Genomic DNA, 25,079 nt, shown 5'->3' with positions numbered 1-25,079 from the left:
TTGAGCACAGTTTGAGGCATTTAGGAGCTCTGAAACTCTAGAGATTATCTTGGCTGATCTGAGCGCAGTTTGTGTTATTGTAGAGATATTTGTGAAAATCTAGGAAACACATCTGAGATTACTCACTTGATTTGACCATTGCTGTTTAGGAGCATGCAGTCGAGAAATGATGGAAATCTACGAAGATGTTGGCTAGGATTAGGTGCATCAATGATCAAATTGTCATTTCATTCCAAATTAATTTGTTGCAAATCAATTGAAAAAGGCCTAGGGTTGTTATCTAACTGCTATTAGCAGAGGAACCATGACACAAAGTCATTAGCGGTGAAATATGTGCGTGCAGTGTCTCAGTTTCAAGTTATGAATTAACAATAGATGCAACCTGTTGGATTGTACTATGATAAACAACAGTACAATCATTACCATAATATTGAGGAAAAAACATTAAGGGTAATTTGGATTCCAGGAGAACATTAACTTTGAATACAAAGCAGCAAACATTTATTCATGTATATTAAACAGACAAATGCGATGTTATTAGCCCAGATCCAATTATGGAGCGAGCAGTCATTAAAGCCATTGCAAACATGGAGAAATGCTGCCACGTGCACTTTCCCTGGGAAATGCTTCTCGTCTTCTATTTGTTCTCATAACGCACATTTCAAAAATGTTTGTGTGGATTTTAAATGACTTTTGTGGCATGGGTTATAGACACTTTCAGGAAAAGACATGGGTTTTATGACACGCCATTCAGAGCTGCCGCCCGCTGTGAATTTGACACCCGTTGTGAATTGTGTTTGATATTACAGAGACATTTTGTTAGCACGAACACCTGGTAATGATGTTTCGCCATGTGTGCAAATAGCTGTATATCTCTTCTCGACAGCGACACTACACCTCATTACAGGTGTTATATCATGACACTGGTATTGTCATTGTGACCATTGCAATGCCTAACCAAAATATTATGGGCTGTTGTGAAGATGGTTTCGATTCATATACGCAGAAGTGTCATGTCCATTCAAACAGATTTTGAATGAATGCAGCTTCCAGGAAAAACTATATTTTTTACACAATTAATGTTTTTTTTTAAGTGTGAAAAAATCAACACAATTCTGATTATTTTGTAGAAATTTTCTCGCTTAAAAACCCATTAATAGCCTTTAAAACCCATTAAATTATAATATATATTATTTGATTTCTTATTAAGTTATGCCCGGTTGCCATTTGGAAAGGAGACCTCACAATGCATGAACCTAGAGAATAAAAATGTGTTTCTGTTCAGAAAGAAACAAAATGAAAAACATTATAATCCTTGAGTGTAACCTACCTATAATCCCTATCATGTCATATTTTTAGCACAGCAGAAGCTGTGTATTTCATAAATATAGTATCTACTAGCAGCTTTAAAATACTGTAACACAAAATGCCTTAGGCCCTGTTTACACCTGGTATTAAGATGTGTTTTGATCAGATCACAAGTAGACGAGGGAGACACATTCCCGTTTACATCTGGTGTTTTAATCCGTCTCTTTTGTTCACTTTCATCCACTTCTGCCCTGATTTCTTCGCGTGAAGGGTCTATGGGGTTGGTACAGTAAATGTATGGGCTTTTTCAGATCTTTCGATCGAATGGACAAAATAAGCTCGCTCAATTTATATATGAACGCGAAAGGAGACACGGAAAAACTTTAGTTTCTGCTCTGACAGCCGCAAGACCAGCCGAACGCTGTGAGTGTGTGTTAGAAATCAGGAATGGTGAGAGAACATTGTGCTTGGTACGTGTTTTGTCTTCAAACCAAACTTGGGTCTCCAGCCGACAAAGTTTAAGTCAGTCAAGTCAAGTCATCTTCATTTATATAGCGCTTTTAACAATGTAGATTGTTTCAAAGCAGCTTTACAGAGATAAACGTATAATTTAAGGTAACAGAGATTGTTTTGGCTTTATAGCGGTTCTTGAATAAAGATATTTTCCAGCTAAAGTTAGTTTTGATTGATTCACTTCCATCGAAAGGGTCATTAGTTATTAAATTAGAGACCGCTAAGACGACACCGTTCTCTCTAAACACACTTTAAACGTGAACCTGTGAGAAACGCTGATGGCGCTCACGTGCGCATTAAGAATTAATTCTTTAGTTATGTGCGTTTGAATATATGTGCGCAGGTTTGTAATTCCCTACAAACCAAGCCTTAACAAACTACTTGTCTTGCCTAAATTTTGATACAGAATTTAAGTTTATTTTATCACTTCGGGGTAGGTACGCAAACCGAAGTCAGTCAGTAGACGGAGAGTAGATGGTCTTTTGTGGCTGTTTGAACACATTCGACCACATGAACGCTCATGTGGTCGAATGTTGACATTATTGTGGTCGAATTACACTACGAAAGCAATCTGGTCGAATGCGTTTTCGACTATCTCTGGGTATTTGGTCTGAAGTGGACAAGCTGGACAAGTGGACAAGTTCAAAATGTTTTAGACCCAGTTTACACCAGTATTTAGTGTCATCCACTTGTGATCCGATTAATACCAGGTGTAAACAAGGCCTTAAATAAGATACAGTACATTGACATTTCTTGCATCCCCATGGTTACACACCCACTCTAAAAAATGCAGGGTTGTTTCAACCCAAATTTGGGTCAAATATGGACAAACCCAGCCGTTGGGTTAAATTTTTTTAATTAAAAATGTTAACCCGACGGTTGGGTTTGTCCATATTTGACCCAAATTTGAGTTAAAACAACCCAGCATTTTTTAGAGTATTACACCTACACAGTGAACTACCTCAGCAGACTCACGTTTGTCATGTCTGCCTTTCTTCCGAGTCCGAGGTGCCACTTATTCTTTCAGCAAGTATTTACAATGACTGTCACAGATCACACGGTGCTTAAAATAAGACGAGATATTATGTTGGTGACACCTCCCATCAATCACTCTGCCTCGGACGCAGCATGTTTGCATATATGTATCATAATGCTGTGAGAGTGAATTACGCACTACACAACAGCAGTGATAGCAAAGTGTCCCGTGTTCATTCGCTGTGATGGGTTCAAGTGCTTTGACTCAGAGGACACACTCTGAATGTAGTGCGTGTGTGTGTGTATACCGTTGTCTTCTTTGCTAACTGCAAGGTTTTAAAGAACAGTAAACATATTATGTGCTGGCTTTTTGCTTTCACTTCTCTCTCTGTCAATTTCTTTGGGTTAATGATATAAGAATGAACTGGCAATTTCTTTTAACAGCATGATTTTCAGTACTTCGTATTTTCAATATGCTTATAAAGAGGTAAAATCGATTGCATATTATTTTAATGTTAGCTACAGTGAATTGAGATATTGCAAAGCATCTCTATCAGTCATTTTTCTTTAAAGAAATAGTTAAATTGCTCTGTAGCGTGATTGAAACCTGCAGAGACTGTAAATCAGAATCAAATCAAGTGCTTCTCACTGTCGCTGAAAAGAGAGACACCTCATTTGAAAGCGATTACAGCAAATCACTTTAGTGTAAGTGAACAGAACTGTTCCTAACGTCTCTACGGAGCCTTTTTACAGACTGTACTTTCCACACTTTTTAACATTGTACACCTAGCAAAGTTTTTTGGTCACACTTGATTTTAAGGTGACGTAGTTACATTGTGTACTTACTCAAATAAATACTGAGTAATATTAATTAACTACATGTAGAGTACTTACTATAGAGTTACGGTTAGGGTTTGGTTTAGTGTTAGTTACTAACACTATAGTTTTTCTATAAGTACATGTGAATATACATGTGAATATAGTTACATGTGAATATAACTATAGTTTCTATAGTTCTCCATTACGTGCAATGTGAATTTTTTTTTTCAGTATTTGTAATCACAACTTTTTATCTTTTGTCAAATCAACTTAGATGATTAATGTAGTTCAGATAACATAATATTTTGAGTTTCTATTGATTAAACCAATCTCCTTCATTGCATTAACTCAATTGTTTAATTTCAATGAACTCAAATTTTCAAGGCAACCAGGTAACTTTCTTTTTTAAGTTAAACCAACAATATATTTTTTTTTACAGTGTGTTTTATATATATATATATATTTTATTGTGTTCATTTATAACACTATACCTGTTTCTACAACGGCTCAGGGAGTTATGGCAAATTTGATATATTTCTCTCTTCTAACCAATGTAATCAAGCTCTTAATATTAATATAGTCATTGGCTATCATGGATTTTTTTCTTTTACTATTAGAGCTAATGGGAACGCAAAAATAATATTTTTTGTACTTTCTATTCACCACTATAGAAGTTTACTCATCTTCGACTTGACATTACTAATGAAAAGTTTCGGGCAATTCCAGTTTAGTCATCAGAGGATTAGTCCTTTCCGTTTCTCTTCTGTTTTGTCATGTGTGCAGTGAGATGTATCAGATTGAAAAGATTGTTTCAAATGTGATTATCTGCTGTCAGTGTCGAGGGAAAGTAAGAAAGAGTGAGAGAGAGTGAGCGGTGTTGTAATGCAGAGGAAGGGAGTGTGGGAAAATAAATGTTAAACCGATTAAAATAATTAAAAAGCCAGCAAAACATTCCCCCGCAGGAGGAGATATGATTACTGATCAGTCTGCCTTGACCATAGCAGATTTAAAACTGTTGTACAACAATGTGTGTGTCACTTTAACAGAGCCAATGACGCTTGACCAATCACATTCACAGATGGATTATTAGAGGAATATAGGGTTCGATGGATTGATAGAGTACTACTGTTCAAAAGTTTGTCAATAAGATTTTGAATATTAAAAAAAAGGAAGTAATGCTTTTGTTCTGCTACACATTAAATTGACCAAATGTGACAGTAAAGACTATATATTGTTACAAAAGATTTCTATTTTAAATTTTGAGAATCCTGAAAAAAAAATGATCAAGAGTTTCCACAGAAATATTAATCAGCACAACTTTTTTTCAACATTGATAATAATAAGAAATGTTTCATGGATGGATGGATGGATGGATGGATGGATGGATGGATGGATGGATGGATGGATGAATGAATGGAAGGACAGAAAGCCAGAAATGGACGGACAGACAGACAGACAGACAGAAAGATAGATAGATAGATAGATAGATAAATAGATAGATAGATAGATAGATAGATAGATAGATAGATAGATAGATAGAGATAGATAGATAGATAGATAGATAGATAGATAGATAGATAGATAGATAGATAGATAGATAGAAGCACAATAACTGAACTTGTTTACATGAATAAGTTTAGTGTTGACAACCAGCTCATCCTAATAAGTTGACAATTCATTATCACCCCAAAATATAATTTGTTTCCATACGGTCAAGCCTATATATACCCGCCATGTTTGAAATGGTTGAATCTTTCTGTCAATCTCCCTGAATGACGTTATTGTTGTTGTGACACTTGATCATTGGCGTTCCGTGGGGACCTTATTTAAAGCTATTGAATTCTTCACGGCTGTAACCAGTGTGCTGTGGTTTTCCACTGTCTCTCATGGTCTGTCTGCTGTCAACCTCCATGTCTCTCCATCCTGCTGTGACTGCGCTGGGCATGACGGAGTGGCGTATGATGGTATTCTGAGGCTCTGGGATCGTCTTTCTCCGTGGACTTCTTGGTATGTCTGTAGATGTGGAGAGGGGATATCGCCAACACATTCCTGCAGACAGGTGACAGGAGGCTGAGGTGTCATTTCCCCCTGATGGTGAACCGGACAACCCAGTCACACTGCTGACAGATTTGTGTAGATTCAGGAGATTTATTGTCCAGTGCTGGTGAAGAAACTATAGTTGCCCAAACTACAAGCTACTGATAATGTTAATGTAACTAGGAGTCAAGCAACTACTTAAAAAAATATTAAAATACAAGTTTGTTCTAAAAATTGCTTCAATATATATAAAAAAATATTTAATTAAATATTTAAATATATTCATCAGATTTTATCACAATGCTCTCTGAATCTGATTGATCAGACGTGGCTATAGGAATATGCCAATGCTACTTTCTTGTCTCTCCTATCACTCTGCATGCTCTATATTTTTATACCACGAATTATTAAATAGGTACCATCTTGCAACTCAAAGCTATTACCTGTAGTTAAATGGCCTTGGAGGACGTCAGTATTTATTTTATATTGAACATACACCTTTTGCCTTTTGCTCACAGAAGAATAGAAGCTCTGGAGTATAGAGGACTAGGAATGTCTCCTAAAAATTAAAATTAAAATAATTATCAACGATTTCATTGACATAAATGTTGTGGGGGGTTGCTATCGGGGTAAACATGTTGATTCTCTGTGCAGATGTGTTGTGTTGTATTCTGAAAAGTTACTGAGAATCAATAAAAACTGTTAATCAGAAAAATAAATAATTAAATTTAAAATGCAGAATTAAAATAACATTTTATAAAGCATTTGCACATTGGGTCATTCCATGTCAGAACAACCAATGTTTCAAAGGGTTTTTGGCCAGAATATTGTAGCTGTTGACCTCTGATTAAGTTGACACGGAATGACCCATATACTTTTTTTTTTTTTTTTGTCTTTTTGCCAAATGCTTTTCTTTATGTTTTTGCCAGTTGAGTTGAAAAAAAGAAGACGACACTGGACTGTTATTTCAACGTTAAATTTAACTCATTTGTATATTACTTGTGGGGTAGCGTGTTCCTGGAAACACTGTCACACTTCTGGAAATCATACTGAAGTTAGTTGCATCGCTAATTTTAATTAGTTTCTCCCCAGCACTGGATCATTCTCGTTTCTTTTGGCTTGGGAGGGCGGTTCAGGAGACCTGGCGCCCTGCTGGGAGCGGAGAGACAGGGTCTCTCATATATCTGCCCCCACATCTGTCTCTGTGTGTCTCCGGTGTCTCCTGGAGCCTCTCTATTACATCACTGACCTGGTTTGGAGAAATCTCACCCCTCATCTGCAGCCCCTTCAGAACCTTGACCCGCAGAGCCCTGTTTCATGCTGGACACTTCACTGTGTGCACGATCCTTTGGGCTGCTTTTACCTAGTCTTTGTTTCATATTATTGACTTGTAGGAGAGCATCTCATTCTCAAATTTTTTTTTAGCCAGGGTTTAGTGCATCTCTCATCTCAGTCGGTAGGGCATTATTTAATCTGAGGGTTCAGATGAAAGCCTGGCAGTTCATTGAGTTCTTATAGCTCAGATGGTGGAGCATGGCGCTAGCTATGACAGGGCCATAGGTTTGATTTCCAGTCACTTAGGATAAATTTGTCTGCCGAATTCGATAACTTTGGCTCCACCAAATCTCAACAACATCAAGCATGTCATTCCATGTCAAATCCATGTCAACCAAAGTTTAGAAGATTTACAGTACACATGGCCCACTGTAAAGTGCTGTGAAACCTGCAGCATTATTCAATGTGTTGACATAATTTCCACTGAAACTGGAAAACGGGGCGGGGCATATCGAACAGCCCCTCCATATTTTTTAAACAGCCAATAGCGTTTCATTTATATCACAGCTCGGCCAGAGCCATTGAGCTCGGTAAAGCCACCGAAGTTTCCTCCTAATCTCCTCCATGTCACTTTAAATATAACATTCTGTGCAGAATTCGCCTTTGGCTAAGCCACACCCTAGAATGTAGATTGACCAATAACAGCGCAGCCAAGAACGAGCTCCCACAGAGGTCCGACACTTTTTCACAGCGCTCCATTGACACAGGCGTCTCATATTTTTGGTCTCGGCAGGCTATTACCGTCGTAGTTTTATCAAAAATATGGTTAAACGTTGTGCCTGGGGCATTTGTAACACAGATACGCGTTTCCCAGAGAGGTTGGAGGGCGGTGTCCGTTTTTTTTCCCTTCCCAAAACCGAAGTCAAATCCTGCCAAGTGTCGTTTTTGGATTAAACTGTGTGGACGTCCTCAGTCAGCGAAACCCCTCAAGATCAACAACACACTTTTGTGTGCTCTAAGATACATTTTGCTTTTAACCTTACTGTGAAGTTATACTAGTTAGACAGTTTTAGGTTATGATTTCGGTTCTCTACCCTAATTGTTGATACGCTAGCACACGCTGCTAATAAATACAACGTTATACTCGCGTAGTCCGTTTGCTTTGTAATAATGATTATAGAAGTGTGAATAGAGACCTACCCAGCTTTGCATGAACAGTGTTGCTCCTTGATATTGTTGTCACATTATAAGCCATGTTGATACCAAACCAGAGCCCAGATGAAGTTGTCGGACGTAGCAACAGTAACTAAGGGGGCGGGGCTTAGCCAAAGGTGAATTCAAATTGGTTCGATGGGTATGGGTTGACTCGCGCATATGATCCGCTGTGTGCTATCGTGTCTCTGGACTGGAGTAGACTGTGTGCGCTCTGTGGAGGTTCGCGTGACACTAACGTGAAACCAGACTTCATTCGCCCCGATGGAAAGCATACAGTATTTGTCTAAATCATTCCCTATCCCCTATATAGTGCACTATGTGCCACTCACCAGGCAGAAAATAGTCAATGTGTGAGCAACTACAGCGTCTATTTATAATGTAGGGGGCGGGACACTTTAGATTCTACAGAGCATTTGATTGGACAGAAAATGTGATGAGAAGCGGAAGTGGAGAGTGATGGCATCAAAAACATTGATCCATATTGGTGGAAGTGAGAGACTGTAAGTTTTGAATGCTTATATCTTCTAAATATGAATTTTGTCATTGTTTTGAACGTATTCATACTAAAAGGCAATAAACTCCAATTTCGATATCATGGACTTTAAGTTCCCCAATTTTCTGGGATTGAAATATAGGGCTTTACAAATAAAGATATCAAAAGGAAAGTTTAAGAACCAGAATTTTAAAGGATATTAAGATCTTTAATATTTGAGTCACAGTCAAGATACACAAAATATGCCTTTTCCCATTTTTGAACTAGACTAGAGCTTCAGACTTTTAATCTGAGGGTTCAGAGGAAAGCCTGGCAGTTCATTGAGTTCCTATAGCTCAGATGGTGGAGCATGGTGCTAGCAACGCCAAGGTCATAGGTTTGATTTCCAGTCGCCTAGGATAAAATCGTCTGCCAAATTTGAAAATGTTGGCCCTACCAAATCTCAACAACATCAAGTGTATTCAGTGATATTGGTGCAGTGGATTCTCTTTGCTTTGGCAGTGACCAATGAGATTTTTCTCTGAAGAACTGGCAAGCGGCAGTCCTGCTCGAATCTGATCCAAACCAATTTTCCTCAGCAAGCACAAAGCCACGTATCACACACACTAATTGTTATGCATAAGCATTTTCCCACCTGCACTTAAGTGACTAATGGAACAAGAAAGTGGAGGCAGAACTGTTTGTAATTATTGAGGGTATTATTGAAGTGAATCCATTATATTGCAAATGTTTACGGTTATGTGGTCCTCCTGAGATTTAGATGAGCTTCCCATTGATGTCCTGCCCAAATAGGTTCCCATTATCCTGTAAAAACAACAACATCCTGTAAATAACAGGGATTTCAAAATTATTTTCAGGCCTGGAAAAGTCATAGAAGGTTATGAAATCTTGATCTTGGGAACTTGCTCAGTTCTGAGGAATGTAGGCTGTTAGTCTTCGTGAGTGTCGGTGTCAATGGTCGTTTAGTCTCTCGCCTCCGTTCCATATTTAATCGTGAGTGTGGCAGACAGAGGACAGTCAGTGGACGCCAGCTTTACGTGAGCCAAAGGAACCAATGGAAAACAGCATCAGATCACATGCAGATGTAATAATCTCATAATGCAGGTTGTTGATTTGAATGACAAAACACAAAAATAATTATATGTGACCCTGGATCATAAAACCAGTCACGAGTCGCACGGGTATATTTGTGTCAATAGCCAACAATACATTGTATGGGTCAAAATTATTGATTTTTCTTTTATGCCAATAATCATTAGGATATTAAGTAAAGATCATGTTCCATGAAGATATTTTGTAAATTTCCTACCGTAAATATATAAATAAATAAAAGTGAATGCAGCACAATCGTGAACATAAATGGACAACTTTAAAGGAGATTGTCTCAATGTTTCGATTTTTCAATAGTTGTATCTCGGCCAAATATTGTCCTATCCTAACAAAACATACATCAATGGAAAGCGTATTTATTCAGCTTTTGGATGACGTCACTGTGACTAAATGAACCCATGTGACTGGTTTTGTTGACCAGAGTCACATTTAACCTATAGGTCGGTCGAGAAAGAAACACAGACTGTTGCTTCCCAGCATGACACGAAAGGCATGAAGGCCTCCAAAAAAAGCCCTGGTGGGAGTGCGCAGGATTGAACCGAGGGGAGGGGAGAGAAGAAGATGGTCTGAAATAAAAGCAGCTGTTCCTGAAGGCTCACTGGATACACGTTACATTTATGGGTGCCGCTGGAGCTGGTCTCCACCAGCCTCAGGAGAACTAAGCAAAGCCAGACTGCTGGCGAGTCTGTCGACCTGCAGGACAGGCAAGAAACTACAGGCCCAATCTGTGGATCTCTAACCCTCCTGACCCACACACAGCTGGTGAGTGTGACGCTGCTCGGTTCTGCTTGGTTTGTGTGAAATGGATAATAAGGTTCAGCTTGTTACAGCTGCTGTACAGCAATGCATTAGTTTTCCTGTTATCACTGTAAAGCTAGCTTTGAAACAATCTGTAGTGTAGAAAGTGCCATAAATAAAGGTGACTTGACTTCTAATGGCATTTTAAAGGAAATATGGTTGAAATAATGACTTTACAAGGAGTTTTGTAGTCATTGTTAGTGATTGGAAGAGACATTACTCTGGTAAATAGTGCTTGCTTTGTGATTAGAAGTAGAAGATTTGCAGGTGTTCGCTGTACGGAGATGAGATAGAGAGATTCTGTGCATGATTGTTTAAGAACTTGAAAAAGAGCCTCCTCTGAGTAATTGGTCCTAATTATATAATTTTTGGTTGTGTTTTTTGTATATATTGTAATTAATTTATATTGTATGTGTATGTAATTTAATAATTAATATGATCATCATTATTGCTATTATTACTATTCTTATTTATTTTTATATATTATTCATTATCATCATGATTATTATTGTTATCATTATTACTGCTAGTGTTACTATTTATTTAATATTATTTATTATCGTTATAGTATTCATATCTACTTTTTATATATTATAATTTATATGTAATATTATTATTATTATTATTATTATATTTTAATGCATATTTTTTATATCATTTTAATTTCTATTATTAATAGTATTGTTATACCAGTTGTCAGACATTGATGAACTATTAAAGGAAAAAGTTGTTTTTCTGCTTTTTGCTAATAAACAGCAGGTTTTTTTTTTTATTGCATATATTCAAATAAGTTTGTTTGAAGTCATTAGTGGTATTTGCTAATTAACCCCCTAAGCATAAATATTACATTTAGACGGATTTGTCTTCTAGCTTGTGTGTGTCCTGGGCATTGTAATCGTGTGGTTTGTTGAGGAGAGCTGAGCTGTTTCTTTTACAATAATCTGATTTTCACCTAGTGGATGATAAAATAGATGACAAAGCCCCACAGACTTGCATTGAGCCATAACTACTGACCCGCAGCGGCCATAAACTGCTTAGCCTAGTCTTACAAGTTAGTCATCAATTTTCCTTTAAGACTGCTCATACCTTTGAGCCAGTTACATAAAAACTTAGATGCGTCTTAAGTTGATATTCTGAAAAGTAATACTGTTTGCCCCTTGGCTAACTGCTACTGTAGTTGATCATACTAGTTCTTAAAGGGATAGTTGACCCAAAAATAACAATCATCAACATAATGCTATATAAATGCAGTCCATTTATCAACAACCATCAAGTTGTTCCAAAGCTGTATGAATTTCTTTCTTCTGCTGAACAGTAAAGAAGATATTTTGAAGAATGTGGGTAACCAAACAGTTGAGGGACCCCATTGACTTCCATAATATTGAGAGAGAAAATACTTTTTCTGTGAACTGTCCCTTTAAGACACAGTCTTAACATAAACGCTACAGGCCCTATTTTAACGATCTGAAACGCAAGTATCAAACGCGAAACGCAAGTAACTTTGTGGGCGGATCCCGGCGCTATTATACCGGCGGGATAAATGACTCTTGTGCACGACGGCGACGCAAATCTAAAAGGGGTTGGTCTGAAGTAGATTCATTATTCATAGGTGTGGTTTGGGCGTAACGTGAAATAAACCAATCAGAGCGTCCTCTCACATTCCCTTTAAGAGCAGGCGCGCTTGTTCGATGGCGGATTGCTATTATAACGGCAGATTTGCCAGCGCACGCCAGGAGCGATTCACAGCCGAGGAGACCGACGCTCTCGTCAGCGCCGTAAAACACAGAGAAGTGACATTGGGGATGAGAGAAACCCACTCAAATTAGCTTCGGTTAAACAGGCGTATAATAATTTGGGTAAATGTGTAATCTAGATTTATGCCGATTTTTTTCACATCTTCACGGACACAACAATGATTTCCCTCGTGTGTTAATATGTTTCCTTGTAATAATGTATGATTTGCAAAAATGAAAACTGCTGCGTCTGTTTAGATTAGAGAATCAAAGTGTATGCGCGTTGTTCACACGCTACATAATGGCCAAGCACGCGCCCTTAAAATACCATATGACTAACGCGCAACTCACCAGTGACTTTAGACTAGGTTTTTCCTGGTCAGTGGCGGAATTGTTTTCTGAAACTGGAAAATAGCAGCAGGGAACGTTTGCGCCGGAATACGTCTCCTCTTTTCGCTGAACCGCCCGCGCGAGCGCAAGTTCATTCCCTAATTTACCGACGTGCGTCTGTGGAGGGAAAAGTCCGCTGTGCGCGGGTGCAAAATAGGAATGATACATAGTACATCAATGATACATGATACTGTGTACAAAGTCAATTGTGTGCAAGATAGGGCCCTATATGTTGATGACACTGGCCCCATAGCCTTGAGAGTAAACACCCCTTGGCAACACCCTGACGACCACGCAGTAGCACCGTGGCAGTCAGTTTTGCTCGGGCAGATGCAGTTTCTACAGTGTTTGGGAATAAAAGCTTTTTCATTTTGCTGTGAAATTCCATATTGAGCTGTTTATTGAATTGGTCATAAACCCGCTTTGCTTGAACCGCCAGCAATCTTCCTCCAGACTGATGTCAGACTCTAGGCTCTGTCTTAATGACCGAAAACACAAGGTTCTCATTAAGAAGTTGTTTGTCTCTTTTTCACCTGATCAATTCTGTCACTGTCTTGAAATTGCCTGTAAATTTGTTTTCTCTCTCTTTTAACCTCACTCTTTCTGCAACAAATAACAAAATTGACTTTACAGATTTAATTTCACTCACTCTCAAAAGTTTTTTCAACGTGACAAACATTGAAATAGGGATTGCTTTTTTATGAGAAGGCATTTTGAGTTGTTCAATGAGTGATGTTCTTTATACTTAGAGGCATTAACATATCACAGTAACACTTTGTGATGTTACTGTACACATTAAGGGCCAGATTTGAAAGTATACGGGATTTGTGACGTCAACCATGAAGGAAAGTTGTTTCAGAAATGTAGGAGGATTGCAAAGACTTTTTATTTAACTAAAAAAGGTGCACCAATTCAACCTATAAGAAAAATATGTGGTTATATAAGTTTATTTGGTTAATTTTGATTTAATGCTACTTTTTTCTTCTTCTTTTTTTGTACTAGTGTAGCACTAAACGCTGAATAGCTGTTATTTGTCAGCATTGCATATTCATTTTTATAACCGAGATAATAATAAAATGCGCTCTCTTAAAATGTCCTGTCTCTCATAAGATGCATTGAGATGTATGATTCATTTTGGTGAATTGGTTTATTTAGAGAGCTCATCTACTATAAATTAAACGTTTAAGAAATCAACAATAGAAGAACAACAGAAGATTCACTCATTTAGTTGTTGAAACTGAATTTTACAGTTTTTCATAGCAAAACATTTACAGTAGTTAAATCTGTGTTTTTGGCTCGGTTACATTTTTTGTTGGTTTTATTAGTTGTATTTAATTCAAGGGGCCGTTTATGAAAACTTTTTATGTGCTTTGGCTGTTCATTTACACGACAGCAGCATTTTGAGGGCCTGAAAACGCAAACTTGAAAACGGGTTTCAAATTACAAGTTTTTGTAAAGCATACCTTTATTGTATTCATGTAAAAAAAAAAAAACGCACATTTTTAAAACAAAAACAAAAAAACAGTGATGTAATGCGTATCACGTGTTCAGTCTATAGGCTTGTAGTTTTTCTTTACAAAGTGACATCGCCAACTCAACTACTGGCCTGGCTTGAATAATACAGCGTTTTTAGTCATTTTCACAGATCCATGAAAGGAAAAACGTTTCAGTTTTTAAATGTTCATTCTTTATGTTCAAATACTGTTTAATGTTGTCACCTTAACTGAGATCCTTGTTGGTTTTGTGGCAGATAAATATAGTGTAGTGATTTTTTTCCCCCAAACATTTAGCTTGATTGCAGTTTACTTACTTTTTAAGTTTAAGCAGGGTAGTATCTTCAGCACTGGTTCATTAGTATATAAACACTGTATTGTTGCACTTTCATAAAACCCTTCCATTTGAGTTAAATCAACGCTCAGTACATCACATTGTGGATCTTCAGCTCTCCCTCAGAAACCCGACCCCAGTCACCCTGGTTTAAAATAAGTTAGATTTATTTTTGCGGCTACTTGGCGCCTAGATTACTTCACTTTCCTGTCATGTGAGCTGTGGACTGTACATAACTCATTACAAGATAGCCCCGGATTGTTGACACTTTTAAAGCGTGCGGATCCGTGCGATCTCGGGGTGAAAGCTTTCAACCAGCACAAGCTTGATAGTAAGCTAAGCGTGCCATATAGAGCGCTGTCCTAAATATGAAGAACAAGGATGTTCCATCATCTTCTCTAACACAGAGCCGCATTTGAAATGCTTTGAAGAGCAAGAGTAGCTGTAACCAGGCTTATTTTGGGTGGTGGATGTCTGTGGTTGCTCATCCTTCTTGACAGGTTGATGGGTTTACACCAACATACCCCCCACGCCAGCACAGCTAAAATAGACTACTCTTAACCCGGTGATGTTATGTACCACCACCCATGATCATGCATCATGTGACTGCCGTGCATTTTAGAAATGTCTTCTGGCTTCAGGGCTGGACGATTACTGCTATTTTGATACTTTGAAACGTTTTACCTTTTTGGGGATATTTTATATATAGGACTGGGTGATATAGCTAATTTTTATTTATTTATTTATGTTTTCAGTTCTTGAATCAGTACAATATTTAGGCATTTATATAATAAAATGGAATATATATATATATATATATATATATATATATATATATACAGAGGAGTGTCTCCAAACACTCCAAAGGAGACTCCAAACCGCCCGCTCACAACAGAAGACAAACATGCAGAACATGAACGTCCGAACCCCGACACAGAACAGAAACCAAACCAGACTGAAAAGTTTTGTGTGCGCAGCAACACACATCCAAAGCGCTGGACAGAACACTGCGTCTCACAGCGTGCGAATACTCTTTCATGTCTTCCTGAGCTTGAACGGAGATATTATTATGTCAAATGCCCATCTTGTCGAGTATCATCTTAAACATAGTTGGTTATGTCTTAAATAAACGTAAACACGTGAGAGCTAAAATGCACGTGTATCAGTATATTAGATCTGTGCAGCTCTTAAAGTGACAGCAGCCTAATATTCCTGCTGTCTGTTTTTGTTAATAAATAAACGAGAAAAAAATCGCTCACTGCTCTTGACTGTAATAATGGCTAATCTAAATTTACATAGTGAAGACAATGCAGTCATATTTTACATTTGATTCCTCTTTCTGTACCTGAAAATCTAGTTTAGACCTACATAAAAAAACTGTTTATTTCATTTGTATTTGTATGTTCTGCTGTATTTATTTGTACTTGCTCGTAATTTGATTATTTCTTCTTATTTTATTACAATATTTGACATTTGGCTAGTAGTTTTTGGTGTCATAACCTTATTTTTGGAGGTTACATGGATCAAAAACAACTAAAACAATAACTAGGCCTATTTTTTATTTATTTATTTATTACTTTTTTAGTGGTGGGGCAAGTACAAATTTGAACCACTGGCCCGACCAGGCCAGAAGAAAAAATTCTTAGCGTTGAGCCCTGCAGATTATCTTCGTAGTAATCAAATAAGCAGCAGAAGGATGCGGTGACTGTGGGACGAGTGCAGATATTGGAGTTCTCCAGAGATTTAATCACTGTCAGCTTCTCCTCTAACCACGTGACTCCATTCTGGTATGTAATGCCCACTTTTCATTATCCCATAAATTCCCGAAAGATAAGATCAAGTACCTTCCATTTTTACTTGTTGAAAATCCTGTTTCATAGAAATATACCACAAAACTGAAGCAAAAAGAGGTTGTGTATAGCATTATACCAAAGAATCAGGCTGGAAACTGCTAGGTTGTAGACTCAAAACCCACACGAGATGATGCATGAATCTCCTCAGTGCCCTTGAGCAAAGGACTTAACCCCAGGTTGCTCTTGGGAGATAATAAGTGTGCTTTAAGCTTTAGATAAAAGCTTCTGCAGCATGACAAATAATTAAGTAAGTAAATGAAATGACTAAATGTGACACTGGAATAACTTATAGGAACACGTATGCCTGACCAAATACTGTATCTCAGTATTCAGAGCCATTAAAGCGTATATTTCATTTTTAGACCATTAAAAAAGCTGGGCTGCCAGCACGTTTATACAGAAGTGAACCCAAAACACGCCACCTGACACAAGCGTTTTATTCATCTCCATGTACCTATTTAATAAATGCTTCAGTGCCATAAATAAGTCTTTAAATGGAACGAAATCGTTAAAAGTTAATGAAGAGTCCGTTTTGCTGATCGTGCGGCAGTACAGCATTTTATGGTATGATCGGCCCCGCTGCTTTTACTGCAACTGCAGACAGTCCCGGCCATTAGTGCTCTCTATAATGGATGTTGTAAGATTATAACTGGGGGAATCTCACAAAACCTGTCAAGAAAATAACTTGGTTATTTTTCAGTCCAAAATCAAAAGAAATAAAATGAGACATTATGTTTTGCAGAAAGAAATTGAAGCTTAGTTTTAAGTAGGATAAAATAAGATTTATTATTTAGCATATTTTATTCCCCAGGTCTCTTAACAGTCATGCAAAAGAACTATTGCAATATATATTTATTTCATGACAACTCTTTGAGAGTTTAGCACGGTGATGGATATGACCATGTTAATGTGTTTGGTCTTGGCGGAATAGATCCGCCACGTTGACGCTGTTGATTGTCGCCAATTACTCAATAAATACACAGATACACTGCTGTGAGCATGTAAGACATACTACTTCAGCACAAATAAAATTACCAATGAACATGAACCAATCAGCTTGTGCCATGTAGTCAACAATGCAAATAATATTAGTTGCGTTAAGGACCCATCAGCCTTATCACCATACTTGGCATGGGGTACTTTCCATAAGATCATCTCTCAATGCAAATCAAACCAACTATTAGGCGAACTGAAATAAAACCATGGCAATCTCTAGGTATGGTGAAGAATCAGTGTAAGGATGTACGGCTATTTTAATTCCAGAGGCCAAGGGAACTTTATCAGAATGCATAGTCTCCTGGATCCATTAAATAACTGGCCTTTAAAAATAAAAATCTGCCTGTCTCTATGGGAATTTAACATGGGCTGTCCTGACTTATGGACCCTGTATTTTAAGGAAGAACATTTATTTATTTACGATACATTATTAATTCACGAAGAAAATTGGTGTCCTTAAAGGTTAGAGTTTTCCTCATTTTTTAAATTAAGGAATTAAGATCAATTTCCAAAAGATGATTTCTTATTCCTCTTTTTAGTCAACTTTAGCATGGGTGTGTTCACTTAATATATCTATATCTATATCTATATCTATCTATCTATCTATCTATCTATCTATCTATCTATCTATCTATCTATCTATCTATCTATCTATCTATCTATCTATCTATCTATCTATCTATCTATCTATCTATCTATCTATCTATCTATCATATATATATATATATATATATATATATATATTGTGTGTGTTGTGTTTGATATGAATAGTTCACCAGCATAAACAAGCTACAGATTCTTGCACTCATCCTCATCCTGAACATATTTCATTCACTGGCATGTCATCAGATTCCCAGCTTAGACTGTCACTCTAATGAAGACACCAAAGCATTTCCCACAATGCTGCTGTCAGTGCTGTGAATAGTTTTCCTAATAACGAAACACAAATAAAAGTCATACCGCATCGCATCTCATATTCATGCATTTGCTAACACATCCAGAGCGCATTCATTTTAATTGCTATCTTCAGAAAAAATATCTTTCTTCTTTTTAAGTGTTCTATTTGAGAGTGTGCCAAACACCAAAGCCCTTTAAACTAATATAGGCTCTGTTCCAAAACTGCCACACAAAAATGCACACACAAATACTGAGTATTTCAATTTTCCAAATAGATAATAATATTTGCTAAAATAATTAAATAATTACTATGTGGCAATTAATTTTGTACTAATTTAAAGGAACCATATGTAAGATTGTGGCCAAAACTGGTACTGCAATCACTTTCAAATGACTGTAGAGCGGTGTATCCCCCCCGACTCGAGGTTGCCAGATAGGCTGCAGGATCCAGCAGGAACGTAGACTGCTACAAGGAGCTTCTAATGGCAAGACTAGAGTAGAGCTGGCAACCCGGATGCCGAAACACTACTGACTTCGTGATTGGTAGATAGGTGGAGGGTGGCGCATCAGGCCAAAACACAACATGACAACATCAACATCAGTTGAGGGCTGCAACTTCACTTTTAAATGACAATATCTTGACTACTGTTGTCAGTGATAAGTATCTGAAATTAACATGATTTCTTAATATCTACTGACACATCAGGGCCATTTTATGATTAATTGAAATACATTTCTTACATACGGTTCCTTTAATTATTGACAGTTCTCTCAACATTTTTGGTGGATTTTTTTTGCTTGTTTTGTTCCCCGAGCTCATCACACTGCATTATAATCTTCTGTAAGGATACATGATGCTGGCTGAATTTGTATAAGAAAGAAAGAAATGCTGAATATTTGTTGGTACAGAGCTGATAGAGCGAATGCAGAACTGCATCAGCTGGGCTGTATGTCAGAAACAAGTTCAATCACATGTGTCAGGCTATTATACACCCCTTAGTCAGTTCGAATTTGAGTCCTTCAGAGGAATTGGGTAGTTGTACACCCACATTTGCGCATGTTGCTTTGCCTATACATCAATATAAATGTGCTAACACAGAGGGTGGGATTAGAAGCTCGGTTCTGATGCGTAAACTGTTCGAGAAGCCAACAGCTCATTACCTTAATGAGATTTTACAGCAGCCACATTTTCATATTCGACAGCGTTTAGTTGTGTTGGTGATGGGCTGGCGGTGTAATTGATCTCTGTGATGCTCCTGGATGGAAGCGAGACAGCCTTAGGTTATGAAAGTTTCTCCACCACCTCGCAACGTCTCCCATTAAGGTCTCTCCTCCGGCTATGTTTAGGCTTGTTAGAAATACAGCGTGACTTCATCCTAGAACGACTCGGAGGTGTCTGGCCTTTGAGACAGCGATGACGGATAGTCTGTTGTCTTAGCTGGAATTGCGTCCTGTGTAGATATGCAAACTCTTGCAGTTAAATGTAGGACCATCTATTTGACCTTTTGCAAATATGACCTCTGGGCACATGTGATATTAGGCACGTATCTGCTCTGCATCCGAGAATATGAACTCCTTGTAAGGCGCTTGGCTGAATACTGAACAGGATTCCTGATTATTCAATTTAGCCCGCTCGCCGAGTGCAGAATGTTGTCATTTTATTGTCGAGTCATTAGTGAACTGTCATTTGTTGTGGATAAAGCAATTCATCTCCTTTTTTTTAATGAGCAACTCAATTAAAGTCTTAATGAAGCCACTGTATGACTCCCAGATTGCTGTAATCAGTCTTTATTGAAGTTTTTAGAATCACGTTCGACTTAAAAAAACTGGTGCATTAATTAATTTAAGGGTTGTTTTTACAAAGTGTGGATCTACAAATCTGTGGTTAAAATGTCAAATAGTAATACAACTCTGGAGATTTATATATTCATCAAGGATTAAATCGTATAACAATCTCTGTTTCAATATGCCCTGCAGTTAATCTTGCTTTTATGAATTAATGACCTGGTTTAATTTGCTAGTGTTTGCCAAGTCAAGCACCGCTTTTAGTATTGTTGAAATTTACAGGTTTGAACAAACACCTAACACTAAGTATTGGACTTTTGCATGTAGCTCATCCTTCACACTTTGTGCTACAGACATGAATGATTTCTATAATCAGTCTGAGAGCTGTTTCTGTGCCAGCTTTTGTCCTGGGCCAATAACCCAGAGCATCCTAGTCAACCCCGTTGTCACTGCGAGTCTTAATGCACAGATCGGATCTTTTGACCATATCCGCTTGGTACTGGATATCTGTGTTTATATTAATTCCCTTTCCAAAATTATTCTTTTGCCGATTGCATTACAATGTGACATGGTTAACCCTTGGGTTTTGAATGGCCGTGCAAATTTTTTTTAATATGATTCTCGTCGTTTGGCTTTTATTAGGGTAATTTGAGGTAAGATGATCCCCCCCACCTTAATTATTTCTCTGACCATAGATGGCACAAAATCTCATCTCAGCACTTTTTTTTTGATGAATGGCTACGCTTTTATCAGAATTCAGAATTTTATCAACTTTTGTGAGATTTAATCAACCAAAGCCGTTTTGAGGTTAATTGGTCTAATTTTGTGTCTCTGGACAATAGTGTTATTTCTAAATGTATTAATTATTGTAATGAATGGGGTTATTATGAATAAGATGTATATTTCAGACATCTTGGGCTCCTTACACCAGGTAGCGGGGCAAATTACCCAGGGTAAGATGGCCTCTTTGAATAATTTTACACTTTGTACTTTAACAACTAAATTAGAAAATGTTTCTATTTATTTCCTACAATAACACATTGGCTGATGTATCATCATCATCCTGCCCATGCTATACTTATATCTAAATATGTTACAGTTTAAAAAGTAAATGCACATTGTTTCTTGAGGTGGGCATCTTCCCTCATGGTACCCTATTTGCCAGCATGGATAAGTTAAAAGCTGTCATGGATTTTTGCAGCGCAAAATGTGACTGAACCAATATAGACCAATAAATAAAAGGATATTTTTGTTTGTTATTTTATCTACGGCTCGTTAGATCTAGAATTCTGAAGTGAAATAAAGTAGCGTTGTAAAATTGTTTTTATTTGAATGAATTTGAATCAATTATAGAGAGAGAGAGAGAGAGAGAGAGAGAGAGAGACTGTGAGTGTGGATTACACTGCATGTCTGTAACTATGCTTGTTAGTTTATTTACAAAACCAGCAAATGTATCACCTCATTGCTGAGAAATATAATGTAGCTTTCAGCGAAGCTGTTTTATTTATAAAATTCCAGATCAAAGGTTGAAAATCTGTTTGCTCTTGAGTGTTTCTGTGTGCGCACAATTTCTTAACTATAAAGTTCCCACCTCAGAATAAAAAAAAGCTGTGAGTTTTAGTGTGAGCGCTTACAGGCACGTCTGCTTCATAATATGAATCTTTGGGCAAACACGTCGCCCTAGACTTGTGGATTCAAAGGGGAAATGGATATGTGTGTTTAGATGTAGGTCAGATGTTCAGATAGCGGATATGTATCTGATTTAAATCACATTTGGATGTGGCTCAGATCGGATTAAAAAAATCGGACTTTTAGTGCCAGTGTTAACGCAGCCTTAGCGGCCGGATCCACTTTTGCTACACGACTGTCGCGTGGTGTCGCGACGCATCCCCACATTTGTACGTTGATGGGTGTTCTAAGTTTACCGCTATAGAGCTGGTAAGTCCCGCCCCTTCCGTAAAACCCCGCTGGACCTCAAAGTTGAAAAACCGTCAATGCAAGTGAATGGGAGAAAATAATTATTTTCTGGTCCCGTTTGAATTGTGCCATGAATGTGAACATATGTTGTCTGTGAATTTTTTATATAATCTTTCATGTTACAAGTTGGACAGTATATGGTATGATTCGTCGGCTAGCAGTTGTGGAAAAGACATAACGAGAAAGACTACATGTCGCCTATGTGACGTCACCGCATAAAGTTGACTTACCCGTGGTTTTCGCCAACCTCAACGATTTTGTTCTTTCCCTGAAAGGCGGTGGTGAAGTGCACCAAAGACACAGCCATGTCTAGCGGGATCCGTGAGCTAGAGCCGTGAGCTAGTGGTGTTGACGTTTCAAACGCGTCGAAAGCAGCGAAGAGTTGTAGTCCACAAAGTGTTCTCACACAAAGTCTACCCGTATCAAACTTCTACCCGCTAAATTGTAGCATTCTTCACACGAAAGATTATATAAAAAATTCACAGACAACTTATGTTCACATTCATGGCACAATTCAAACGGGACCAGAAAATAATTATTTTCTCCCATTCACTTGCATTGACGGTTTTTCAACTTTGAGGTCCAGCGGGGTTAGCGGAGGGGGCGGGACTTACCAGCTCTATGGCCGTGGTTTTGAGCCAGCGGCCAGTCTAGAACAAAGGACCTGCAAGAGACTTCCCCCCCGTCCCCATGTGCTCTACTTCTATTGGATAGTCGCGTCGGGTTCAACAGATTCATTTGCATAAAGATGGGCATCGGCCAGTTTTTTTTACCTTCCCGGGATGCTTTGCGGGCACGTTAAAGTCGCTTGACGTCACCCATAGGAATAAAGTGGAGTGCGGCGCGACAGAAGTGTCGCACGGATAAGTGGATCCGCACCGTTAAGCCCCGTTCACACCGCCAGCGACAAGCAGCGACAAAGCGACAATCCCATTCATTTCAATGGAGCGCTGGCGACTTCCGACGACACGAGCGACAGTGACCGTTGGCGACAGAATGTGGCTGTGTCAAGCGACGCGAGACAAAAGTTCAGAAATTTCAACTTTATGCAAATGAGAAGCGATTTTCGTGAGTGACAACCAATAGGAAAGAAACCTTTCAGTGGAGCTCACGTCACCGTCTCGAGTGCAGGCAAGAAGAGTTCGAGGGCGATTTCACTGTTTTATATGATTCGACTGTAACCACATACATGGATATAATAAAACGATGCATGGAAAAGAAACTGTCGACACAGTCTCAGTGAGTTTAATTCATAGGCTACATTTATAGTTCGAGTGTTGTAATGTTATGATATGATGCAAGTTTAGCACTGTTGCAGTTCACTGTACAGATTCCCCTGCGTTATGTTGACTATTAGGGACAAGAAAATGTATTATTTGTCAAATTCGAATGATTGTTTAGTATTTACAACAGTAGCCTATGAGTGAGTTTAATTTGTTGATTGATCGATCGTTAATCTAGTCAATTATTTAATCCACTGAACACTGCTGTGGTAATGTACTCTCCCAACAGCATACGGTTTCTTTTGAGCCTATATCCTAGTCAAATTAAAATGATATAGTTGTATATATCACTTGTGATGGTATTTTGTATAGATATGGCCAGACTTGTAGTCCACCAATAATGCATATATGCACTGAAAAAAATTCAATGTTTATGTTCAAAACGGAGTCAGACAATAATTTAGAGACTCAAGAAGAAGTGACAACATGTAGAAGCAACAGGACATTTCTGAATGGTTAGTTGATGAATTTATGTAGCTTATGTGTAGTTATCTTCTAGTCGTTGATTAGCATATTCTGTCATGATAATCTATAAATCGCGTTCCCGGGGGCGGGGTTTATGCAAATTCTAGGGTTGGTGATGTCACTAACCCGGGAGGAAGCTTGTGTAGTCCCTATACCAGCCGTTTGTTGTAGTCCTTTTCTTTAAAAGCAAATATCTTCCTTTGCTTTGAACTTTGAGCGTTGTAACTTTGCAGATGTTGTTTAATCTCAAACAGCAACATTACACACTAACTAAATTAAAAAAGTGAAATCATAATCAACCACCCCTTTAAAAAAAATACTGCACAGGCAAGCACCACTTTTTTTTGCCAATATACAAATGTAATTAGTTTCTTTTGTCTGTTGATGTATTTGCAGAATCCAGGACAGGTGCGCTTGAAGAGAGCACTCTCTCCGAACCCGTCCCGCTGAAGAGCCGCATGGCTGTTTACCAGGTGGCTGTTTCCAAACAGGACAAAACAGACTTCTCCAGCGCGGTATGCCACACACACACACACACACACACACACTGAAATCCGATACGATCATAGGAGACTCATTTAAGATGTAAATACCAGGAGTAAACAGCGATCGGTGTCAGGTGACCACTTGTGAGCGAATCGCTCAAGATGGATGTTAATACCAGGTGTAAGCGGGGCTTAAGTGATCCTGCTCCATCACTTTCAGCCATCAGTCATATTTAGACAAGCCTTAAGAGCTTCTGTTGGAAAGACTTACGCTGTTTACTCAGCAGTTCCCATCCAGCTGTCTTGAGTGCCATCAGATTGATCAGCCAATATCATTTCAATGACGCAAATGAGGCACTTGTGCGCCGCGCACACTTGTTATGTCAACGTCTCATTAGAGCAAACGATCAAAGCTGATAAATTCTGACTGTTCTGCGTTTAAACACTGTGCGAGGACCGAACGCACTCGGTGTCAAATTCATGTATAATTCCAAACTCATTGATTTATGCAGTAATTGCTGCGTGGTACATCAAATCACAATAGAAAGCAGTGTGTGTTTGATTTGCGCTGCTTGTCGCAGTAATAGAGACAGAAGGATTGACAGACAAACACAGTGATGAGGACACGAGCGCGACCAAACCAATTAGAAAAGCAATGGACTTTAGAAGACTCCAGTAGGCAGTGCATTATGCAGAAACCTCGGCTCTCCAAGGATTTGACAGTTCTTGTTAAATCTCTTAAAAAAGGTTTCTTAGAAACTGAATTTATAGATGTCAGTAGTGGCCTTGACTCACAAGATGTCGAGATCAAACATGACATTCAATTGAGAAGCAAAAGGATGTAG

The 25,079-nt window shown here is 38.2% G+C and overlaps 1 protein-coding gene across 1 annotated transcript in view; it reads left to right on the top strand.

Annotated features, from left to right (window-relative positions):
- The first annotated feature begins 10,280 nt into the window (after window positions 1-10,280).
- Window positions 10,281-25,079, top strand: part of xirp2b (xin actin binding repeat containing 2b) — a 43,469-nt gene continuing 28,670 nt past the window's right edge. Inside the window, exons 1-2 of the mRNA XM_079618358.1 lie at window positions 10,281-10,507; window positions 24,146-24,264. Of these exons, the coding sequence (XP_079474484.1) occupies window positions 24,208-24,264 (57 nt within the window). The 5' untranslated portion in view covers window positions 10,281-10,507; window positions 24,146-24,207. The remainder of the gene's footprint in view (window positions 10,508-24,145; window positions 24,265-25,079) is intronic.

The sequence above is a fragment of the Phoxinus phoxinus genome (assembly GCF_949152265.1).
Source record: "Phoxinus phoxinus genome assembly, chromosome: 7".
In the NCBI taxonomy this organism is placed as follows: domain Eukaryota; kingdom Metazoa; phylum Chordata; class Actinopteri; order Cypriniformes; family Leuciscidae; genus Phoxinus; species Phoxinus phoxinus.
Note: the sequence above shows the minus strand (reverse complement) of the source record. Positions and strands in the feature narration are given on the sequence as shown.